Below are 18,626 nucleotides of genomic sequence, written 5' to 3' on the forward strand. Positions count from 1 at the left end.
ACTGCTGGGTGTCTTAACATTTTCACTTGGCCTTCACCTTGCCAGGCTTCATTGGCCTGGAGATGGACATGGGTGTGCCTCCGGGCTCCAGGCTGGGAGCTGGCAGGTTTTCTCCTCCCTGGGATTTGCCGATGAGATTGGAAGGTGCAGGTGGGGTCATAGACTTGCTTCTGCCACCTCGGAGGCCTTGGTGCGGAGAGGGCGCCTGCTGCAGGGAGAGGCAAGGGAGACCATCTGGCAGGGGTGATGAGGCCAAGAGGTGCAGGATGCGGGTGGTCCGCAGGCCTCGGTTTGTGTCTTTCAAACCAACACGTGTTTCTCTGTGGCTATCAGGTGCTGTGAATCAACATTCTTATTTAGCTGTATCGGTCTGAAGACGAATTGACCTAAACCCCAAACCAAACCAGATTCTGTTGAGTTGATTCCCACTCATGGTGACCCCAGGTGTGCGAGCAGAACAGCTCCATAGAGTTTTCATGGCTGTGACCTTTTGGAAGCAGACCACCAGGCCTTTCTTCTGAGGTGCATCCGTTGTTTTTGTTGGGTGCCGTTGAGTCGATTCTGGCTCATAGTCACCCTGTAGGACAAGTAGAACTGCCCCATGGGGTTTCCAAGGCTGTAATCATTCTGGAAGCAGACTGCCATATCTTTCTCCCACGAGCGGCTGGTGGGTTTGAACCGCTGACCTTTCAGTTAGCAGCCAAGCGCTTTATCCACTGCACCACCAGGGCTCCTTGAGGTGCCTCTAGGTGGGGTCAAGCCACCAACCATTCAGTTAGCAGTCGAGCATTTAACCATTTGAGCCAGGCAGGAATTTACCTAGTTCATTGTGATTGGTTTACCACAGCTTCCGCGGAGGACCTGGGAGGTAGGTGTGCGTGAGGCTAGCGGATGGGAAGGCAGAGCAGAAGCCCGGGACGCAGGGGCTGCTCTGGTTCAGCACTTGCCAGGAACCCTGTGCACTCACAGCTTTCTGCAGACCAAAGTGATTTCCTGCCATTTTATTGGTTTAGGGGCAAGACAGTTTAAAAAAAAAAAAAAATATATATATATATATATATACACATATATATTTTATTTATTTTGTTGTTGTTATTGAGAATATCCACAGCAAAACATACACCAATTCAACAGCTTCTACATGTACCATTTAGTGACATTGATTACATTCTTCAAGTTGTGCAACCATTCTCACCCTCCTTTACCGAGTTGTTTATCCCTCATTAACATAAACCCACCGCCCCCTAAGGTTCCCATCTAATCTTTCAAGTTGCTGTTGTCAATTTGATCCCATATAGATAGTTCTTAAAAGAGCACAGTGCTCAAGGCAGACATTCTTTACTAGTTAAGCTAAACTCTTGTTTGGTTTTAAGAAGACTTCAGGGGATGGTTTTGGTTTAAGGCTTAAACATGATCTCAGGGCAATAGTTTCAGGGGTTCATCCAATAATAAGAGAAAACTAAAGCAAGCTGGCCGGAAAGCATATTTATTTGTTCCAAACATTCCAGAACATTTAAGAAAATGGAGCCTTCTGCAATCTGGAGGAATAGGGGGACCACGGCCTTGGCAGAGGAACCCAAACCAAACCCATTTGCTGTCAAGTTGATTCCGACTCGGTAGCGGCCCATAGGGTTTCCAAGGCTGTAAATCTCTACGGGAGCAGACTGTCACATCTTTCTCCCTCGGGGCGGCCGGTGGTTTTGAACCACCGACCTTCTGGGTAGTAGTTGATGGCTTTAACCACTGCGCCACCAGGGCTCCTTTTGGCAAGAGGAGCAATGAATATTCGCAAGGAAAACTCCTCGCGGTGACGGAAAACTGAGCGGCTTCCTGTGGGGCTTTGCCACGTCTGGGGAGTAAATAAAGGCCGGGGGGTCCTCTGTGACTGTGTACCCGCAGGCGGCCGGGGCGGATCCTGGGGCTGAGGCCAGAGGCCTTCAGTGTGCCTGTCCCGAGATGAAGGCATGGGGTCGGGACCGTCAGGAGGAGATGCAGAGTGACAGGTGTGTAGTCACCAGAGCTGCAGAAGGCCGTCGGGGCTTTCTGACACCACAGGGGTCATGTAATTGCTGACTGGCCGAGAACATTCATTCACGTTCCACAAGCAGGGAAGGGTGAAGGATAATCAGGGGCTGATTGTGTCTTGGAGAAGGAAGCAGACTGACCAAGAGAAAGGTTTGGGGGGTGACTTCCAGGATAGGGAGACTAAGCTTTCGGAGAATAGGTGAATTCAGGGACTGGCTGTTATATTTTCTTAAGTGGGAAAAATGGGTGGGCAGGGCTGCCTGCCCCTGCGAGCACAGGCCAGGGAGCCCCAAGACCTGGGTTCTAAACTTTTCTCTGACACTGGCTGCTATATGATAGGATGCAAGCTAGCCTCACAGGGCCTCAGTTTCCTCATGCAGAAGGAGGGTATGGAGCTAGCTGATCTCCAGGGGTGCCTCCAGGCCTGGCATTCTGCATTTTGATGAGTACGTGTCCGGGGAGGGAGCTCACTGAGCGAGGACATTGGCGTACGCACGGAGGAAACCCCAGTCAGAGCAGGGCTTTGAGGAGGCACTTGCTTGTTTAGTCGCTGAGAAAGTGAAGCCACCTCCTTGAAAAAGTCAGAGCCATGGAAGCAGAGGTGCGCCGCCTCAGGGGGAATTGAGTTCTCTGTCCCTGGAGGTATTCAAGCAGAGGACAGATGACCGCATGGCAGGAATCTGAAAGAAGAATGGCATAGGCCATTGAACCAGGTGGCTTTTAAGTTTCCTTCTGACCCCGAGATTCTGGGGTTCCATTGCTTAGGTTTGATGGTGTCTCCTCAAAGCTGTGATGGTGGCCGCAGCCTTCTGGGCTCCTTTCTTGTGCCCCTACAGCAGCAATTCTCATTCCTGGCATGCACATTAGAATAATCAGGATTGAAAAAAAACCTCAGTGCTCAGGCCTCATTTGCAGAGATCCTGATTTAATTGTTCTGTGATGGGGCCAAGGTCTGAGGCTCCAGAAGGACCCAGGCTGTTGGTACATGGTGGGCTTCCATCCCACCCCTATTATGCTCTCTGGTGGGGTAGGGAGATACACTCCCACCCACGTTTTGCTCTACCACTGTGTAGAGCTCAAGAGTTTGAGGCTATATTACCTTTGCACATTCACTGACCCGATGAACATTTGTTAAGTGCTTGCTTGCTTTGCGCCTGGAAGAGTCCTAGGGTGGGGAAACCAAGGGCCAGCCAGTTTTTGGATAACTAGGAGCAGTCAGCACCAAACTGCTTTTAAGGAGACCCGGACCTGTGTGTGTTTCCACCTCCCACACTCCGCACAGTGCCTGGCACATGGCAAACGTGCAATAAAGAATTTGATTGAATCGCATGGATCTTGGCCAGTGTTGGAAGTCGGGCAGGAAAATAATTTATAAGCAAGCACACAGTGGAGTATTCATTTTATGCCAGCTCCCTTCTGCCCCAGATCTTGTAAAGGACACAATCTCCTTAATTGGAATTATGTTCGTGGCCTTGTGGGGTGACCCGTCCAACTTGATATTTTGGTAGCATGGCCTTCGGAAAGACCTTTTTCTGCCTTCTTTGGGGCATCGAACTGCGGGAGAGCCAAGGCCTGGGGAGACTCATTTCCTCTTAATTGGTGTCCTGGTCATCGGGGTGGCTTCACTGAGCATTGCCAGGACACCCTCTTTGCAGAGCTGAATGCCCTCATTATTAACTGCATGATGTCCCTGAGACATCTCGTTCCATCTCCTTCTGGGAGTGACGGGGGCGGGGGCGGCAGAGAAATGCCCCAGGCCAACCTGACTTTATGAGTTTTATTTCGGGACCTTCAGCTTCCCTTCATTCCACGTTTCCTGTCTGCCCTCCTGGAGATGGCCCAATCTGGGCCACACTTGTAGATAACGCAGAGCCAGGCCTGACCTCAGGCCGCTCACCATCTATCATGACGGTGAGAGCCCCAGGTTTAATGGTGGGATGATGACTGAGGTCTCTCCAGGAGCAGGTGAGATGGGGTGACAGTCCTCCAGGAAGGCTGGGCCTTGGAGGGCCTGGTTCCGGCGATTCACATCCTGTTTGTCATGAGGAACCGCCTCCCAGTGGTGAGAGCACAGATTTGACTCAGACTTGCCCGGGTTTGAATCTAGCCTTTACGTCTTCCTCACCTAGGGATGTGGGCACGTGACTGAACCTCTCTGGGCCTCAGATCCCTCATCTCTAGCATGGGGTTGTTCCGAGGATCTCAAATAATTAGCACAGTGCCCGGCACGTGGTAAATGCTCAGGAAATGTTCGCTGTTATTTTTATCACCTCCCTTTGGTTTTCATAGGAGACCCTGGCTGATGCAAATGCTTAAGGGCAAAGTTGGCAGTTCAAATCCACCCAGAGGTGCTTTGGAAGAAAGGCCTGATGGTCTGCTTCTGAAAAACCCGCTGTGGAAGCACAGTTCTACTCTGACACACATGTATGTGGTTGCCATGACTTGGAATCAACTCAACGGTGACTTTTTTTTTTTTTTTTTTTAGTTTTCATTAATGTGGATGTTCAGGATGGGAGGGTCTGCTACTTGACACATCTCAAAATTTTGCTCCCTTTATTCGTTTATTCAATATCTGTCTTAGTTATCTAGTGCTGCTGTAACAGAAATACCACAAATGGATGGCTGTAACAAACAGGAATTTATTCTCTCACAGTCTAGGAGGCTAGAAGTCAGAATTCAGGGTGCCAGCTCCAGGGGAAGGTTTTCTGTCTCTGTCAGCTCTGGGAGAAGGTCCTTGTCATCAATTGCCCCCTAGTTTAGAAGCTTCTCAGCACAGGGACCCTGGGTCCAAAGGATGCACTCCGCTCCTGGCTCTGCTTTCTTGGTGGTATGAGGTCCCCCTGTCCCTCTGCTCGATTCTGACTTTTATATCTCAAAAGAGATTGACTCAAAATACAACCTAATCTTGGTGGACAATCACACAATACTGGGAATCATGGCCTAGCCAAGTTGAGACACATTTTCTGGGGACACAAGACAATCCATAACAATATCCAACTATATTTATTCAATTACTATGTACCAGACAATGTTCTAGGCATGAGGATATAGAAACTAATGAAATTAAAAATGTTGTCCTTCTGGGCTTATGTTCTAGTCAGGGGGAGAGACAGTAACAGCATCAGTGGATAAATGATAAGTCCTTCTGGTCCCTCCAGCTGAGGCATTGGCTGCCAGAGTGACACCAGGCTTGGTCTGGCTCAGGAAGGGTGCAGGCGGGGCACAGGGCCGGCCATGGGGTTCTTGGTGCAGAGGTTAACCTATGTACCATGTAGGCAAGTAACAAAGCTGCCGGCTTAGATGGTGGGTATGAGGACCTCAGGTGGGGACAGTGGCCGGGGACACAGGAAGAGTAAGGACAGGGCTCTGAGAAACCATCTTTCCATGTTCCCATGGGCACAGGTCAGACCCCTCTCGACCTTGGTTAGCTGGCTTATGATGATGTGCTAGCACCTGGGAACAGAGAGGGGGGTGTGGAGGGTTCAGCCTCCCTTCTGCTGCCCCCTCACTGGGAATATGCCTCAGGCTTTTATTCCCCAACCCTGAGGTTTGGGGCTGAGCCCAGAATGGAATCTCCATGATGTAAGAAGGTGGCTTGGGTATAGAAAAGGCAGCAGTGATGTTCGGCCCCTGGAAGCTGTGGTGAGGGCACCACCTGCCCCACACAGTGGGCTCGGGAACTTAGGAAAGGTGCCTGAAGCGTGGCCTATAGAGGGTGACACAGAATAAAGTGTCAGGCACTCCTCATCTGCATAGCCTGCATGGAGCCTGCATCCTCAGTAAAAAAAAATAGCATCTTTGAGGAGCGGGCGCTCTCTGAAGCCCTCTTGCTCACGAATTAGTCTGCACACTTTGCCTCATGTTCAGGATATGGGGACAGGTTCAGCCACCTCTCTGGGGTCACCTCCTCTGGTCCCTGTCACACCCTGGTCCTTTGAGCCCAGAGGGATCACTTGCAGGTCTTCTCTCTCAGCCTAGGTGTTTTGCTTATGTGGCTTCCCTTTCCTCGAATGCCCTTTCCACCCATTTCTGTTTGTCCCAGCCCAACTCCTCCTCCAGGACCCATGTCACATGCCCTGTTGACCTTGCACTGTAGGCAGAGCTGAGAGCTCGGGACGGTGTCCAGTGGGGAGCGGATGACGAGGATGGTAGGAACTCATCAACTTCACTCAGTGGGTTGAAAGTAGGGGATGATGATGGTTGGGCAACAGCCTTGTGGTGAGCCCTTGGGAGACCCTGGGCATGATTCCAGATTCAGCAGGTTGAGAGGTGGGGCGTTGGGTATCCCTTCCACTTCCCCAGTGCCCGGTACAGCACCTGGGGCACAGTAAATGCTCAGTAAATACTGAATGTATTGTAGATGGCTAAAGGTATGTCTCTGAAATGCCTGGGGGGCATCTCTGTAAATTGTTGCAGCCATAAAATGCTAATATCGGAGGTACCTTTGGCAGCTTGTAGAGCCCTAGTGGCGCGGTGGTTAAGAGCTACGGTGAGCGACGGCTGCTAACCAAAAGGTTGGCCGTTCAAATCCACCAGGTGCTCCTTGGAAGCCCTATGGAGCAGTTCTACTCTGTCCGATAGGGTCCCTATGAGTCAGAATCGAGTCGATGGCAATGGGATTTTTGGTTTCTCCACAGCTCCAGACTGTTTACTGCACTGTAGTCTGAGGAGCAAGAAAAAGGACCTATGGCTGCTAGAGAATGTGAGGTTTCCTGTGTGTGCAAAATGGATTATCTCACTTCAGCCCGCTACATCTGGGAGGAAAGTGTGGGTGGGTCCCGTTAATCCTGGTTTGCAGAGAAGGAAACGGAGGATCAGAGAGGTTAAGCAACAAGTCCAGTGTCACACAGCTCGTGAGTGGCAAAGACATGACTTGAATTCTGGTCTTTTGATTTCAAATCGTATGTTATTTAGAAAGAGACAATGAAAATCTTTTTCAGTCCCTATGGCTAAAAATACCTTCAATGAGATGGATTGACACAGTGGCTGCAACAATGGGCTCGAGCATAACAACGATTGTAAGGATGGCGCAGGACTGGGCAATGTGTCGTTCTGTTGTATATAAGGTCGCTCTGAGTCGGAACCGACTTGATGACACCAGATGACAACAATGGCTAAAAATGCTGGAGAAAGATGTGGCAGTCCGCTTCCGTAAAGATTTACAGCCTTGGAAACCCTATGGGGGCAGTTCTACTCTGTCCTATAGGGCCGCTATGAGTCGGCATTGACTCGATGGCAGTGGGTTCGGTTTCTCTGGCATGGCTAGAACTACCACACCTTCTGTCTGGGGAGAAGGTGGCACGAGTGGGTGTTGCTGCTGGCCATTTTGCACTCACAATTTCATCACGGGTAAAAAGAAATGTGCGGATTGTCCCTTTGATCTGTGTGTGTGTCAAGGCCGCTGTGTGCCTGGGGCCATAGTCCATTAGGCCTTAGGGGACTGTTTGGTCCAGAGGCTCACTTCACTGGGGGTACTGAGGCCTGGAAGAGTGAAGCGACTTGTCTAAGGCCAGGCGTTCACCACAGAGGAGGCCGAGACTCTCTGTGTCCTCTGAGGCCAAGCCCAGGGCCCCTCCCCAGAGCCCTCTTTGGTGATGAAGCATCCTAGGGTCTTGGGACTTCTCTATTCTCAGGGCTGTCAGAGACTCAAGCACCCTCTGAAGCCCCCCGCCCAGTCCACCAGCCACCATCCCATTGTGACAGCATCATCTATTTCTCCTGCTCCCAGGTGGGACAGTCCAAGTGTACAAAGAGCCTGAGAGACTTTGGTCTGGGCCATGAGTGACCCAAATAGGACTCTGGTGGCTAACTTCTGGCAGGAGCCAGGTTGGGCCATTGCTCTGAGGATGCCAGGAGGGTCCATGGACCCTATTAAATCAGGCAGCTCTTCCTGGGAGGATGAGCCTGAGTTAGGAGATGAAAAGCAAACCTGTGTCCTTTGAGTCAATTCTGACTCATGGTGACCCTGTGTGTTTCAAGATAGAACTGCTCCATCGGGTTTTCTTGGCTGTTATCTTTTTTTTTTTTTTTTTAAATTGTTGTAGTTTAAGTGAAAGTTTACAATTCAAGTTAGTCTCTCATACAAAAATTTATACATACATTGTTATGTGACCCTAATTGCTCTCCCTATACTGTGACAGCACACTCCTCCTTTCCACCCCTGATTTCATGTGTCCATCCAACCAACTCCTGACCCTCTCTGCCTTCTCATCTCACCTCTGGATAGGAGATGCCTATTTAGTCTCATGTGTCTACTTGAGCTAAGAAGCACACTCTTCACAAGTATCATTTTATATCCCATAGTCCAATCTAATCTTTGTCTGAAGAGTTGGCAGGGAATGGTTTTAGTTCTGGGTTGACAGAGAGTCCGGGGGCCATGCTTTCTGGGGCTCCTCCAGTCTCAGTCAGACCATTAAGTCTGGTCTTTTTACTAGAATTTGAGTTTTGCACCCCACCTTTCTCCTGCTCCATCCAGGACTCTGTGTTGTGTTCCCTGTCAGGATGGTCATTGGTGGTAGCCGGGCACCATCTAGTTCTTCTGGTCTCAGGCTGATGAAGTCTCTGGTCTGTGTGGCCCTCTCTGTCTCTTGGGCCAAGGCTTTCCTTGTGTCTTTGGTGTTCTTCATTCCCCTTTACTCCAGGTGGTTGAGACCAACTGATCCATCTTAGATGGCCACTTGCTAGCTTTTAAGACCCCAGACGGCCTTGGTTGTGATCTTTATGGGAGCAGATCGCCAGGCCTTTTCTTCCACGGTGCAGCTGGGTGGGTTTGAACTGCCAACCTTTAGGTTAATGGTCGGGTGCTTAATTGTTTGCGCCACTCAGAGACCTGAGCTAGGAGATGAACACGAGATAAAGATGTGGTGAGTGGGTGAGAAGGTGAGATCTCAGACAGGGCGGGATGAGAGGGAGGGAGGAAGATGGCAGGGGCTTGGCGCGGAGGTGGAAGCCCCAGCTTGAGGGAGGGAGTGTGTGGACCCCTCAGAGAACATCAACCTGGAACTCAGTCTTCCCTTCCAGTGGGTCGGGGGCCGTTTAATTTGCATAGCATTAATTAGCAAGAGTGTCTAATTAGGACAACCATTACAGAGCCACAGTGTTCAGCGGGTGCTGAATATCAATCGATTTTGGAGCCTCTCCATGAAATTGAAGGAAAAGTTGACCTTATTAAACAGAAGAGATTTCTACATCAATTACTGTATTCCCCAAATTGAATGCACAAAATGTAGTGGGATGTCAGACCTTAACACAGACTTTAGATGGTATCACCTCTGCCCCTTTAGGAGTTCCAGCGACAGCAATGATGTATGGACACACACACACACACACACACACACACACACACACACACCCTGCTGTGGGGTGCATCAGCTTGGTTGGGGAAGGGGCCGCACACCCGTTCCTCAGTTAAACTAGTATTTCTCTTCAGTTCAAAGCTCCTCCAGGGCTCTGCCTGCAAGCAGAGTTTTCAGTTATTTTAAAATGTTCCAAACAGTAAAACGCATTTTGAACTTCAAAGTCTCTGGGAAGATCTACTGTAATCATTACAATTCTGGCCTGTCTTTGCAAGCTGCAAGGCAGGCCAGGAGAGCGATTTACACCGCTGGCTCAGAAGCCAGGGAAGGCACTCCATCACACTCCACACCGCCTCAGGGGAGCCAGGGCTGGGGCAGCTTGGAGAAGCCGGTACTGCGGGAATTGGAGGCCAGCAGGCGTGGCCGAAGGAGCCAGTGGGGATGTGGGCAAAGGGGCAGGTCACAGAGCCTGGGGCAGGTAGATATGAGTGCGAAGCCTGAGGTGTTCAGATGCAGATTTGGCCATTTGTTGGCATGTCCAAGTTCTTTAATTCCTTGGAGCTACGGTTTCCTCCTCTCTAAAAGTGGGCCCATCTTGCGGGGGAGACCCCTATAAACCAGTAAAACCAATTGTCGTCAAGTCGACTCTGACTCATGGCAACCCCATGTGTGTCAGAGTAGAAGCTGTGCTCCAGGGTTTTCAATGACTGATATTTTGGAAGTAGATTGCCAGGCCTTTCTCCCGAGGCGCCTCTGGGTGGACTCAAACCTCCAACCTTTTGGTTAGCAGCCTCTCGCATGAACCATTTGCACCACCCAGGGACTTAACCAAAAGCAAACCCACTGCTGTGGAGTCGATTCCGACTCATAGCAACCCGATAGGACAGGGCAGAAATGCCCCACAGGGTTTCCAAGGCTGTAAATTTTTACGGAAGCAGACTGCCACATCTTTCTCCCACGGAGCGGCTGATGGGTTCGAACCGCCAACCTTTTGTAGCCTATTGCATTAACTGTTTTGCACTGCCCGGGGACTAGGGCCCTATAAACCAAAAAAAAAAAGCAAACCCATTGCCGTCAGGTCGATTCTGGCGCATGGCTACCCCATGTGTTAGAGAGCAGAAATGCTCCATAGGGTTTCCTTGGCTGTAATCTTTATGGAAACAGATCGCCAGGCATTTCTTCTGTGGCACCACTGGCTGGGTTCAAACCGCCAACCTTTAGGTTAGTAGTCAAGTACAACCCATTTGCACCATCCAGGGGCCTTAGGACCCTATCCAAACCCAAAACCCATGCCATCGAGTCGATTCCAACTCACAGCGACCCTATAGGAATCACATATCTGTGACGGGTTGGCGTATGGCTGGAAGCAGAGCAAGGACCACATGGTTGAGGCATTTTGCAAGAATGCGGTCCACCCGCCGTTGCCCTGCTAGGACTGTCCTCCACAGCACACCTGACAGGTGTAGCCGGCCTCTACTCAGGAGACAGCAACTTACATGGGAACCTAGGTCATTTTTAAGGCGGAAGGAAGCATGGTATATAGGTCCTGGCACATAGCAGGTACTCAATAAATGTTAGCTAAAAATAAAAGTACCAGTATTAAGTAGTTTTAAGAAGTACTTATTCACACTGAAACCATTCCCGAGGCCAACTCTTCAAAGATTAGACTGGACTATGGGACATAAAATGATACTCGTGAAGAGTGCTCTTCTTAGCTCAAGTAGATACATGAGCCTAAATGGGCAGCTTCTGTCCGGAGGTGAGATGAGAAGGCAGGGAGGGTCAGGAGCTGGTTGAATGGACACGGGAAATCCGGGATGGAAAGGAGGAGTGTGCTGTCACAGTATAGGGAGAGCAATTAGGGTCACATAGCAATGTGTGTATAGATTTTTGTATGAGAGAAATGTAACTTGAAATGTAAACTTCCACTTAAAGTACAACAATTAAAAAGAAAAAAAGAGGTACTTATTCAGCACCTGTTGTACTCAGAGCGTGAAACAGGCAATACAGTATAAATATGTTATTCCGTGGATTCTGGTAGACTGGGTTTCAGATGACGAACAATAAAATCATATGGGGTGTGCGTGAACCACTCTGCCCAGCCCCAGAGATATAGAACACCCCAGTCCTCAGCTGGCAGGTGGGTATAATCTCCTGCTGTGAGTTGAGTGTGCTGACATTGTATAGCGTTATAATAGGAAAGGGACATCAAGTAATTGAAATGATATTTAAAGACTGGAGATTCACGTCCTTTATCTCCATCAAAAGGGTAGGCTGAAGGTGAGTGGGTTTTCCTACAGTCACCCAAGACAGGGTACCTGCCAGGTCACAAATAAAGAGGAATCACCCCATCTGCCTGGAAGCCTCTTTCTAGAAGTCTGAAGCTCAGATTTTTTTTTTAAAAAAACAACTTTCTGATTATAAAAATAGTATATTCTCATTGTAAAAAATTTGGAAAAAAATAAAAACAAAAAGAAGAAAGAAATCACCCCAACACCTAGGGGTATTTACAGTCTCGTTTTACATTAAAAAGTAAAAAAATATGTATAACAAATAAAAATAATTGAAAATACACCATTTATACAGCTTTGAATTCTGAGTTTTCCACTTAATATTTTATCATGGAACTTTCCCATGTCTTCAGATATTCTCTACAGAAGTTATTTTGAGTGGCTGCATAGTGTTTCATCAATGAGTATCCCCAAATTTATTTAATGTTGTTGGGCATTTAGAAATAAATGGCTTTTTAAAAAAAAGCAACTCTCATCAAATGGAAAATAATCCCTAACGCTTCCTGTGTGTTAAGGGCTATTACTTCGTTACTGAGAAGGACTGAGTTGCGGGGGGTGAAAAGTTGACCAGTTGACCCCAGGACTGCCTTCCAGCCCCGTGAGTCTTTTTTCAACCCTCAGGTAGGAGTGAGTGGGGCAGAGCGGGCGTGGCAGGTGTCCCACCGTGGGGTGTGATGGCAGCTAATTAGCCAGTCCTGTGTTGTGGCCATCACCCGAAGAGCCATATCAATTTCAAGCTTCGTTGGAGCTCAGGCAGCAAAGAAAAGATAATAACTCAACATTTTAACAAATAGAAAACATTTCTAGTCTAGCCAGACTTCTTTGACGTGTTTTCCAGCTATTAAAACGTTTTGATGGTTTATTTTTTCTTGGCGTACGGTGGAGAAGACAAGGAAATCTACAGAGTAGCAAATGACCCACTGATGAGTCTGACAGCGTGCTATCCCAGTGGGGCTGGAAGCACCCAAGGAAGTTACACTTGGCCAAACCAGGGAGGGCTGAGAGTTGCGTCTTACGTAAAGGCTTTAGGACAAAGGAAGAGGCCCAAAGGAGAGAGAGAGCATATGGCCTCTTTCCCTTCGCCTCTTCCTCTACAAATGATGAAATAGATCTGTATTCTGATTTCAGTTAATATCTGCCAAAAAAAATAAATGAATAAATGAGAGGCTGAAATGTGTAGCCGCACTCAAACCCTTCCCTGGCGTGATGCTCCCCAGATGGCTTCAGACCCCTTTGAGAAGAAACATATGCTCATTTTTGGCTCAGAACGATTGTGAGTTGTCCCCAGTGCATTACTGCAGGGAGGCTTGTCCCTGAATTGACTGGCTGCTGTCTTCAGCTCCATCACGGTCTGGTGCTTTGAGCGGTGTTTCAGGCATCAAGAGGTCCTTGGGTGGCGGAAATGGTTTGCGCTCCACCATTAAACTAAAGGTTGGTGGTTTGAACCCACCCAGCAGCACCATGGAAGAAAGACCTGGCGATCTGCTTCCGTGAAGAATACAGCCCTGAAAACCCTATGGAGCGGTACTACTCTGTACCACGAGGGGTCACCATGAGTTGGAATCGACTTGACGGCAATGGGTGCAGGCATCAAAAAGTGCTTTCAAAGATTGGAACCCTCTTGTGGGCAGGAACCCTGCTCTTTCTCTGTGCTCACATTCGGACCAGCACAGCACCAATCCCTGCTAAGACACCTCCATAAACTTGAGCTGGGTGAATGACTGCAGGCTACTCTTCATTAAGCTGTGGAACACGGGTGAGATAAACGAAGCCTGGCTTATATTTAGCCATCTTGCGGGAAGCATAGAATGGAGACTTCTCCCCTAGCTGGGTGACCCCAGACAGGGTAGAAAGTTGGAGTCTGTGTATAAAGCAGACCAGAAGCTTCTGGAGGGCAAGGCCTCTCTTTATACATCTTAACAGCATCTAGCACATTGTTGGACATTTAATAGATGCTCAGCAAATGAGAAAGAGTGAATGAATGAACAAATGATCTGCTTCAGGGTGGTTGAGAGCGTGGACTTGGGAATCTGGAAGTCCTAGGTTCAAACCCAAGCCCTTCACTTTCTCTTGTTGGTAGGTGCTGTCGAGTCGGTTTTCAACTCATAGTGACCACATGTGACAGGACAGAACTGCCCATAGTGTTTTCTATGGCTGTAATCTTTACAGGAGCAGATTGCCAGGCCTTTCTTCTGTGGCACTGTGTTTAACCATTGCACCACCAGGGCCCCTTTCCACTTACTCTAGTGGTGGCCATACTTGCATCCTGTCTCTGAGAGCTTTCTCTGCTCTGTCCACAGTGATGTCTTCCTCCCTCAAACTCCTTTAGCCCTGCTAGAAGCTTCACTTGGCAATGAATCATTTCCTACCTTTGAAATACCTTCTGTTGTCTTTGAAATACCTTCTATTGCCTTAGACTGTCATTTAAACCTGGTACATCGCCGTGGAGTTGATTCCGACCCTAAAGGACAGAGTAGAACTGCTGTATAGGGTTTCCAAGGAGTGGCTGGTGGATTCGAACTGCTGACCTTTTGGTTAGCAGCTGTCGCTCTTAACCACTGCACCACTAGGGCTCCTCTGTTTAAACTGACTTTTCTTACATTTTTCTTCCGTTTCCCATTGGAGAGTGTGACTGAGGGTTTGTGGGCAGTGCCCTAGGCTGGGACTCAGAGGCCTTGGCTTTGAACTCTGGCGCAAGCCACTTCCCACCCTCCCTCCGCCACCTCTGCTGTAATGGCTATAAAATTGGAATAAAGGCCAAGGACTGTTGTGAGGATGGATGAGAACAAATATGCAAATCTGCCTTGTATACTGTAAGGTGCTTTAGGGAAACGGGGCATTGTGATGATTACCAGCTCCTTAAGGCCAGGGAGGGGCTGGTTTGATGTGACATAACATCTCTTGGGACAGAACGCAAGGTCGGCACGCAGCACCTGCGTGGAAATGCTACCCCATCTCACCTGCTACCTGTGCTCGGGGCTGTGTTCCCATCTTCCCCAAGGACTAGGAGCCATTTCTCCCTCCTACCTTCCAAATGCCCAAAAGTGCACCAAGTCCCTAACCCGGATGCCCAGAATTTGCAGAGGATGCAAAGTAAATGATGTTAGGAGCTAAGGGGTCACTTTTACATATCTAGGCGCAGTTCTAGGCTCCCTACATATGCTAGCGCCTTTATTTTTCATAATGACCTTGTGAGGTGTGCTGGTATCACCACTGTCTTACAGATGAAGCAGCAGAGAACCACAGGGTGGAGTTAGCAGCCCAAGGGTCTGTAGCCAGTAAGTGGATATTAGGATTGGGACTCGGCTCTCTGGCCCGGGTGCCCATGTCCCTAACCAAGTAGCTGCAGGTTCTCTAAGCTGCCCCAGGACTGGTAGGCTGCACTGAAGACTGTGTGGCCCATCCCTGCCGCCCACACCCCCAGCAGGACCGACCCTCAGGGCCCTTCTCCTGCCTAGTACCCCTCTCCGATCCCATGCTCGCCCCTCTTCTCTCTGCCGGTATTAGCTCCTCGGCTCCCCGGCCTCCCTCCTCTGCCCTTGGCCTAAGCCAGCAGATGAGAGCTACCGGGAGGACTTTGTAATTCATTCCTGAGAGAACTCTGCATTGTTAGAGATGGAAGGGACCTCGAAATCCTCTGGTTCAGGTTTGCTAAGAGAAAACAGAGGCCCAGCGTGGCATAATATTGATGCTCACACCATATAATAGCGGCACAAAAAAGAATTATGTTCCGATGACTTATGAGCACGGAGGCAAAAATTCTACATAACATATCAGCAAACGGAATCTAGCCATCTATAACAAACATAATGTATCACAACCAAGGAGGGGTCATCTTAGGGATGCACATACGATTCCATCCTAGGAAACAGAGGCTCAGGGCGGCTGCTGAGACCGGGAACGGCCCAGGCTGACTTGGGGCTGCGCCCTGCTCCCAGGAGGGGGGGATGACAGTCCCTCTTTGCCCCTGCACCTCCCCACCTCCTCCTCAGAGTCAAGGGAGACGCACTTTTCCTGGAGCTCCCTAATTCTCTCTTTCCATTTCTCCTGCAGGATTCCATGTTTTCGTTGGCCCTGAAATGCCTTATCAGTCTGTCCACCATAATCCTTTTGGGTCTGATCATCGCCTATCACACGCGTGAAGTCCAGGTAGGTGCCCTCACCCTCAGCCCTCAGGGAGCGGCTGTCCTTTTGCCTTGCTCTAGGCTGAGCCCACCCCCACCCTAAAGCCCGCCCCCGATGCAGCAACTTGGATGATTTTACAAGACAGTGTCCAAGCTCACGGTTCTTCTCTTCTGGTCTGGACCCTAGTGGCAGAAGGGACTGTGAAGCTGCTCTGGGACTTTAGAACAACTGTGACAACATCTTCATTTGGGGTCCCAGAGGCAAACGTATGGTGTCATGATTTGGGGCGGGGGGCCGTCTTGCCCAGGACCCTCCTTTAGCACCACTGCAATGTGAGGGCCCCTTATGAGCTGCTTTGCCTTCTCTATTTCTTGCTGGATCTTTTCTGACTTTGAGCCCTGAATCCATCCAGTGAAGTAGGTCCACCTTGTGTTTCCCCTACACACGCACGCCTGCACGCACACATGCTTACACACACACATGCTCACACACTCACACACACACACTACAGCAAATATCTTTAGGAAGTCCCCTTCTGAGGGGTGTAGACGTCCCACCTGCTGGATTCTGCCGGGCTGGGAGGTATTGTTTCTGGATGGAAGGCTGAGACAGTGGAGGAGGCTGTTTCTGGCTGCCCAAGAGAGACTCAGCACCTGAAGAAATAGTGCCAGGGGCCCCGGGGGGGGGGGGTTCCAGTTTGGCTGACAGAGGGAGGAGGGTTTGACCAGGGCTGGGGAGGTCAGACAGGAGCATCCAGACCTGCGGCATCTCCTTGAGGCAGTGAGTCTCCCTGCAGCTGGTCCTGCAGGCTGACATGCTCTGCTGTGGACCTGGGCAGCCAGAAACTATCCAGATGTTTTCCCTCACACACATGTGAATCTGGGAACAATCCCGGCCCTTTGGCCAGAGGAGCACAGTTAGATCCACATCTGGGCAGCAGGCGAGAGAGAGAGACAGAGACCAGAACTCGGAGTCAGAAAAACTGGGGTCACGGCTCGGCCACAACCTTTTCTCACGCTGTCTTTGGCCAGCGCCGTAACCTTCCTGGGCCTTAGTCTCTTCATCTAGAGCGCGGGGGCTTTCATTCCGACTGCTGTTGTTGTGCGGATGGAATGAGGCAGTACATGGGAGCGTGCTTTGTAAACTGTAAAACCCTATTCACATGGGTCCGTTCTGTCACTCAGTGTTTTCTGAGCAGAGTGGCTGGCGGATGCAGGTGTGGGTACCTCTGCCTTCAAGCGGGTGCCGTCCGCTTCCCTGGAGTGTCAGGCTGTGGGGAGGCAGCCCTGCCCCAGTGGCTGGCTGAATGCAGAATCCTTGGCTCTGGGCCATCTTGGCCGGGCCCCAGTCTGCCAATGACCAGAGGACACTCATCTAGACAGTTGGGACCTTTAGCCTCTGGAGAGTCTCAGGTGCCCGGACAGAAGTTGTGCTGAGTCCCAGATGCCTCCAAGCAGCTTCCTTCCTGCAGTCTGAACAGAACAAATCTGGTTAACTTTAATCCAGACCCGTGCCCTTTCAAGCCCAGGAAGGAGTCAGGAGTACAGGCAGGAAGAACTGGGGCAAAGGACAAAATAGCATCAGGAGCCAACTGTCTGAGCTCTAGACCAGGTTCCGCCGCACCCAAACCAGCCACAGAACCCAGGGAGTCCTCATCTACGGGGAGTCTCTGTTACTGGGTATCACCCTGACCTGTGCGGAAGGCGTCACACACAAAGGAAAAAGGCAGAATCATAACACTCAATTATGATGCAGCCTTGAGGGACGGGGAGGAAGAGAAGCATCTCCTAGACTCCACCACACACTATGGTTCCCCAAGCCTGACTATTTCCTTTTTCTGCTGCAGGCATTGGGGTGGGTAGACCAGGTGTCCACCTTCTGATTCCCCTGGGCACCTTGTTCCCAGCCCAGGACCTGCAGCCCTGGCTCTTAGACCAGATCTGGCCCAGCTGTGGTTGCGACCTCAGTTCTGGCCAGGTGGCGGGGCCATACAGCTGACAGGCCAGCACTTAGCTGGGCGTCCTATGCCCCATCCTCGATCATGGCCCGTTGCTGTTTGAGCCCTAATTGTGAACAGTAGATTGGGTCACTTATCTTGTCCTGACACTCATGCTTTGTAGAAACGAAGTAAAATTGGTGGTATTGAACTGTGACTCAGACACTTCAGTCTGCATGACCTTGGGCCAGTACCAACTTCTCTGGCCTCAGTTTTCGCAACTGAGACATGGGAGTCCTATCACCCACTTTGCTGAATGCTTAAGCCGGTCGGTATTATGTAGAGTACAGAGTGGGCTTTCATGAAATGGAGGTTTTGGTTCCTTTCTACTGACCTCTGCCCCACTGCTTCCAGCTGGGCCCCAGTCCCTGTACCGGCCAGCCACACCAGATGGTCACAGTCACGACTGTCTGGTACCGGCAGGTGGTCAGGCTTCCTCCCGGCTCTGGTCCAGCCCTGCCTGTACTCTCAGCTCCCAGCACCCACCCCCTGGATAACCAACAGCTGACTCGCTCTGTGCCTCTTACTTTTCTAGTGAAGTTCTTTGCACAAATAGCTGGACCTTCTCCTGCCAGAGGGAAGTGGGAATGGTTTGGGCCCCAACAGTCAGAAAGCCGAGGGTTGTCCCCTTACAGGGTCCCCTTGCATGCACCTCACCCAGCTGTATTGTAGTTTTCTGCTCTGTGTCCTTTTCCCCAACGCTGGGGACAATGACATCATTGACCTTTGCATTTCCAGCTTCCCCTCCCTCCCCCACAATGGCTGACAAACAGCAGGTGTTTTCAATTTTGAATGAAAGCATGCTGGATTTCAAAGATCTGGTTTCCAAAGCCAGTGATACTATTATCTAGCTCCGGGGCCTTGGGCCTCAGTTTCCTCATCTGTTCGTTGGGG

The 18,626-nt window shown here is 50.1% G+C and overlaps 1 protein-coding gene across 2 annotated transcripts in view; it reads left to right on the forward strand.

Moving 5' to 3' along the window:
• The window catches only part of KCNN3 (potassium calcium-activated channel subfamily N member 3), a 186,662-nt gene that overhangs the window by 41,301 nt on the left and 126,735 nt on the right, over nt 1-18,626 (forward strand). For both annotated transcript variants that reach the window (XM_004388556.1, XM_004388555.2), the window contains exon 2: nt 15,665-15,760. In XM_004388556.1, the coding sequence (XP_004388613.1) occupies nt 15,665-15,760 (96 nt within the window). The remainder of the gene's footprint in view (nt 1-15,664; nt 15,761-18,626) is intronic.

This window comes from Trichechus manatus, unplaced genomic scaffold (assembly GCF_000243295.1).
Source record: "Trichechus manatus latirostris isolate Lorelei unplaced genomic scaffold, TriManLat1.0 scaffold00213, whole genome shotgun sequence".
NCBI lineage: Eukaryota > Metazoa > Chordata > Mammalia > Sirenia > Trichechidae > Trichechus > Trichechus manatus.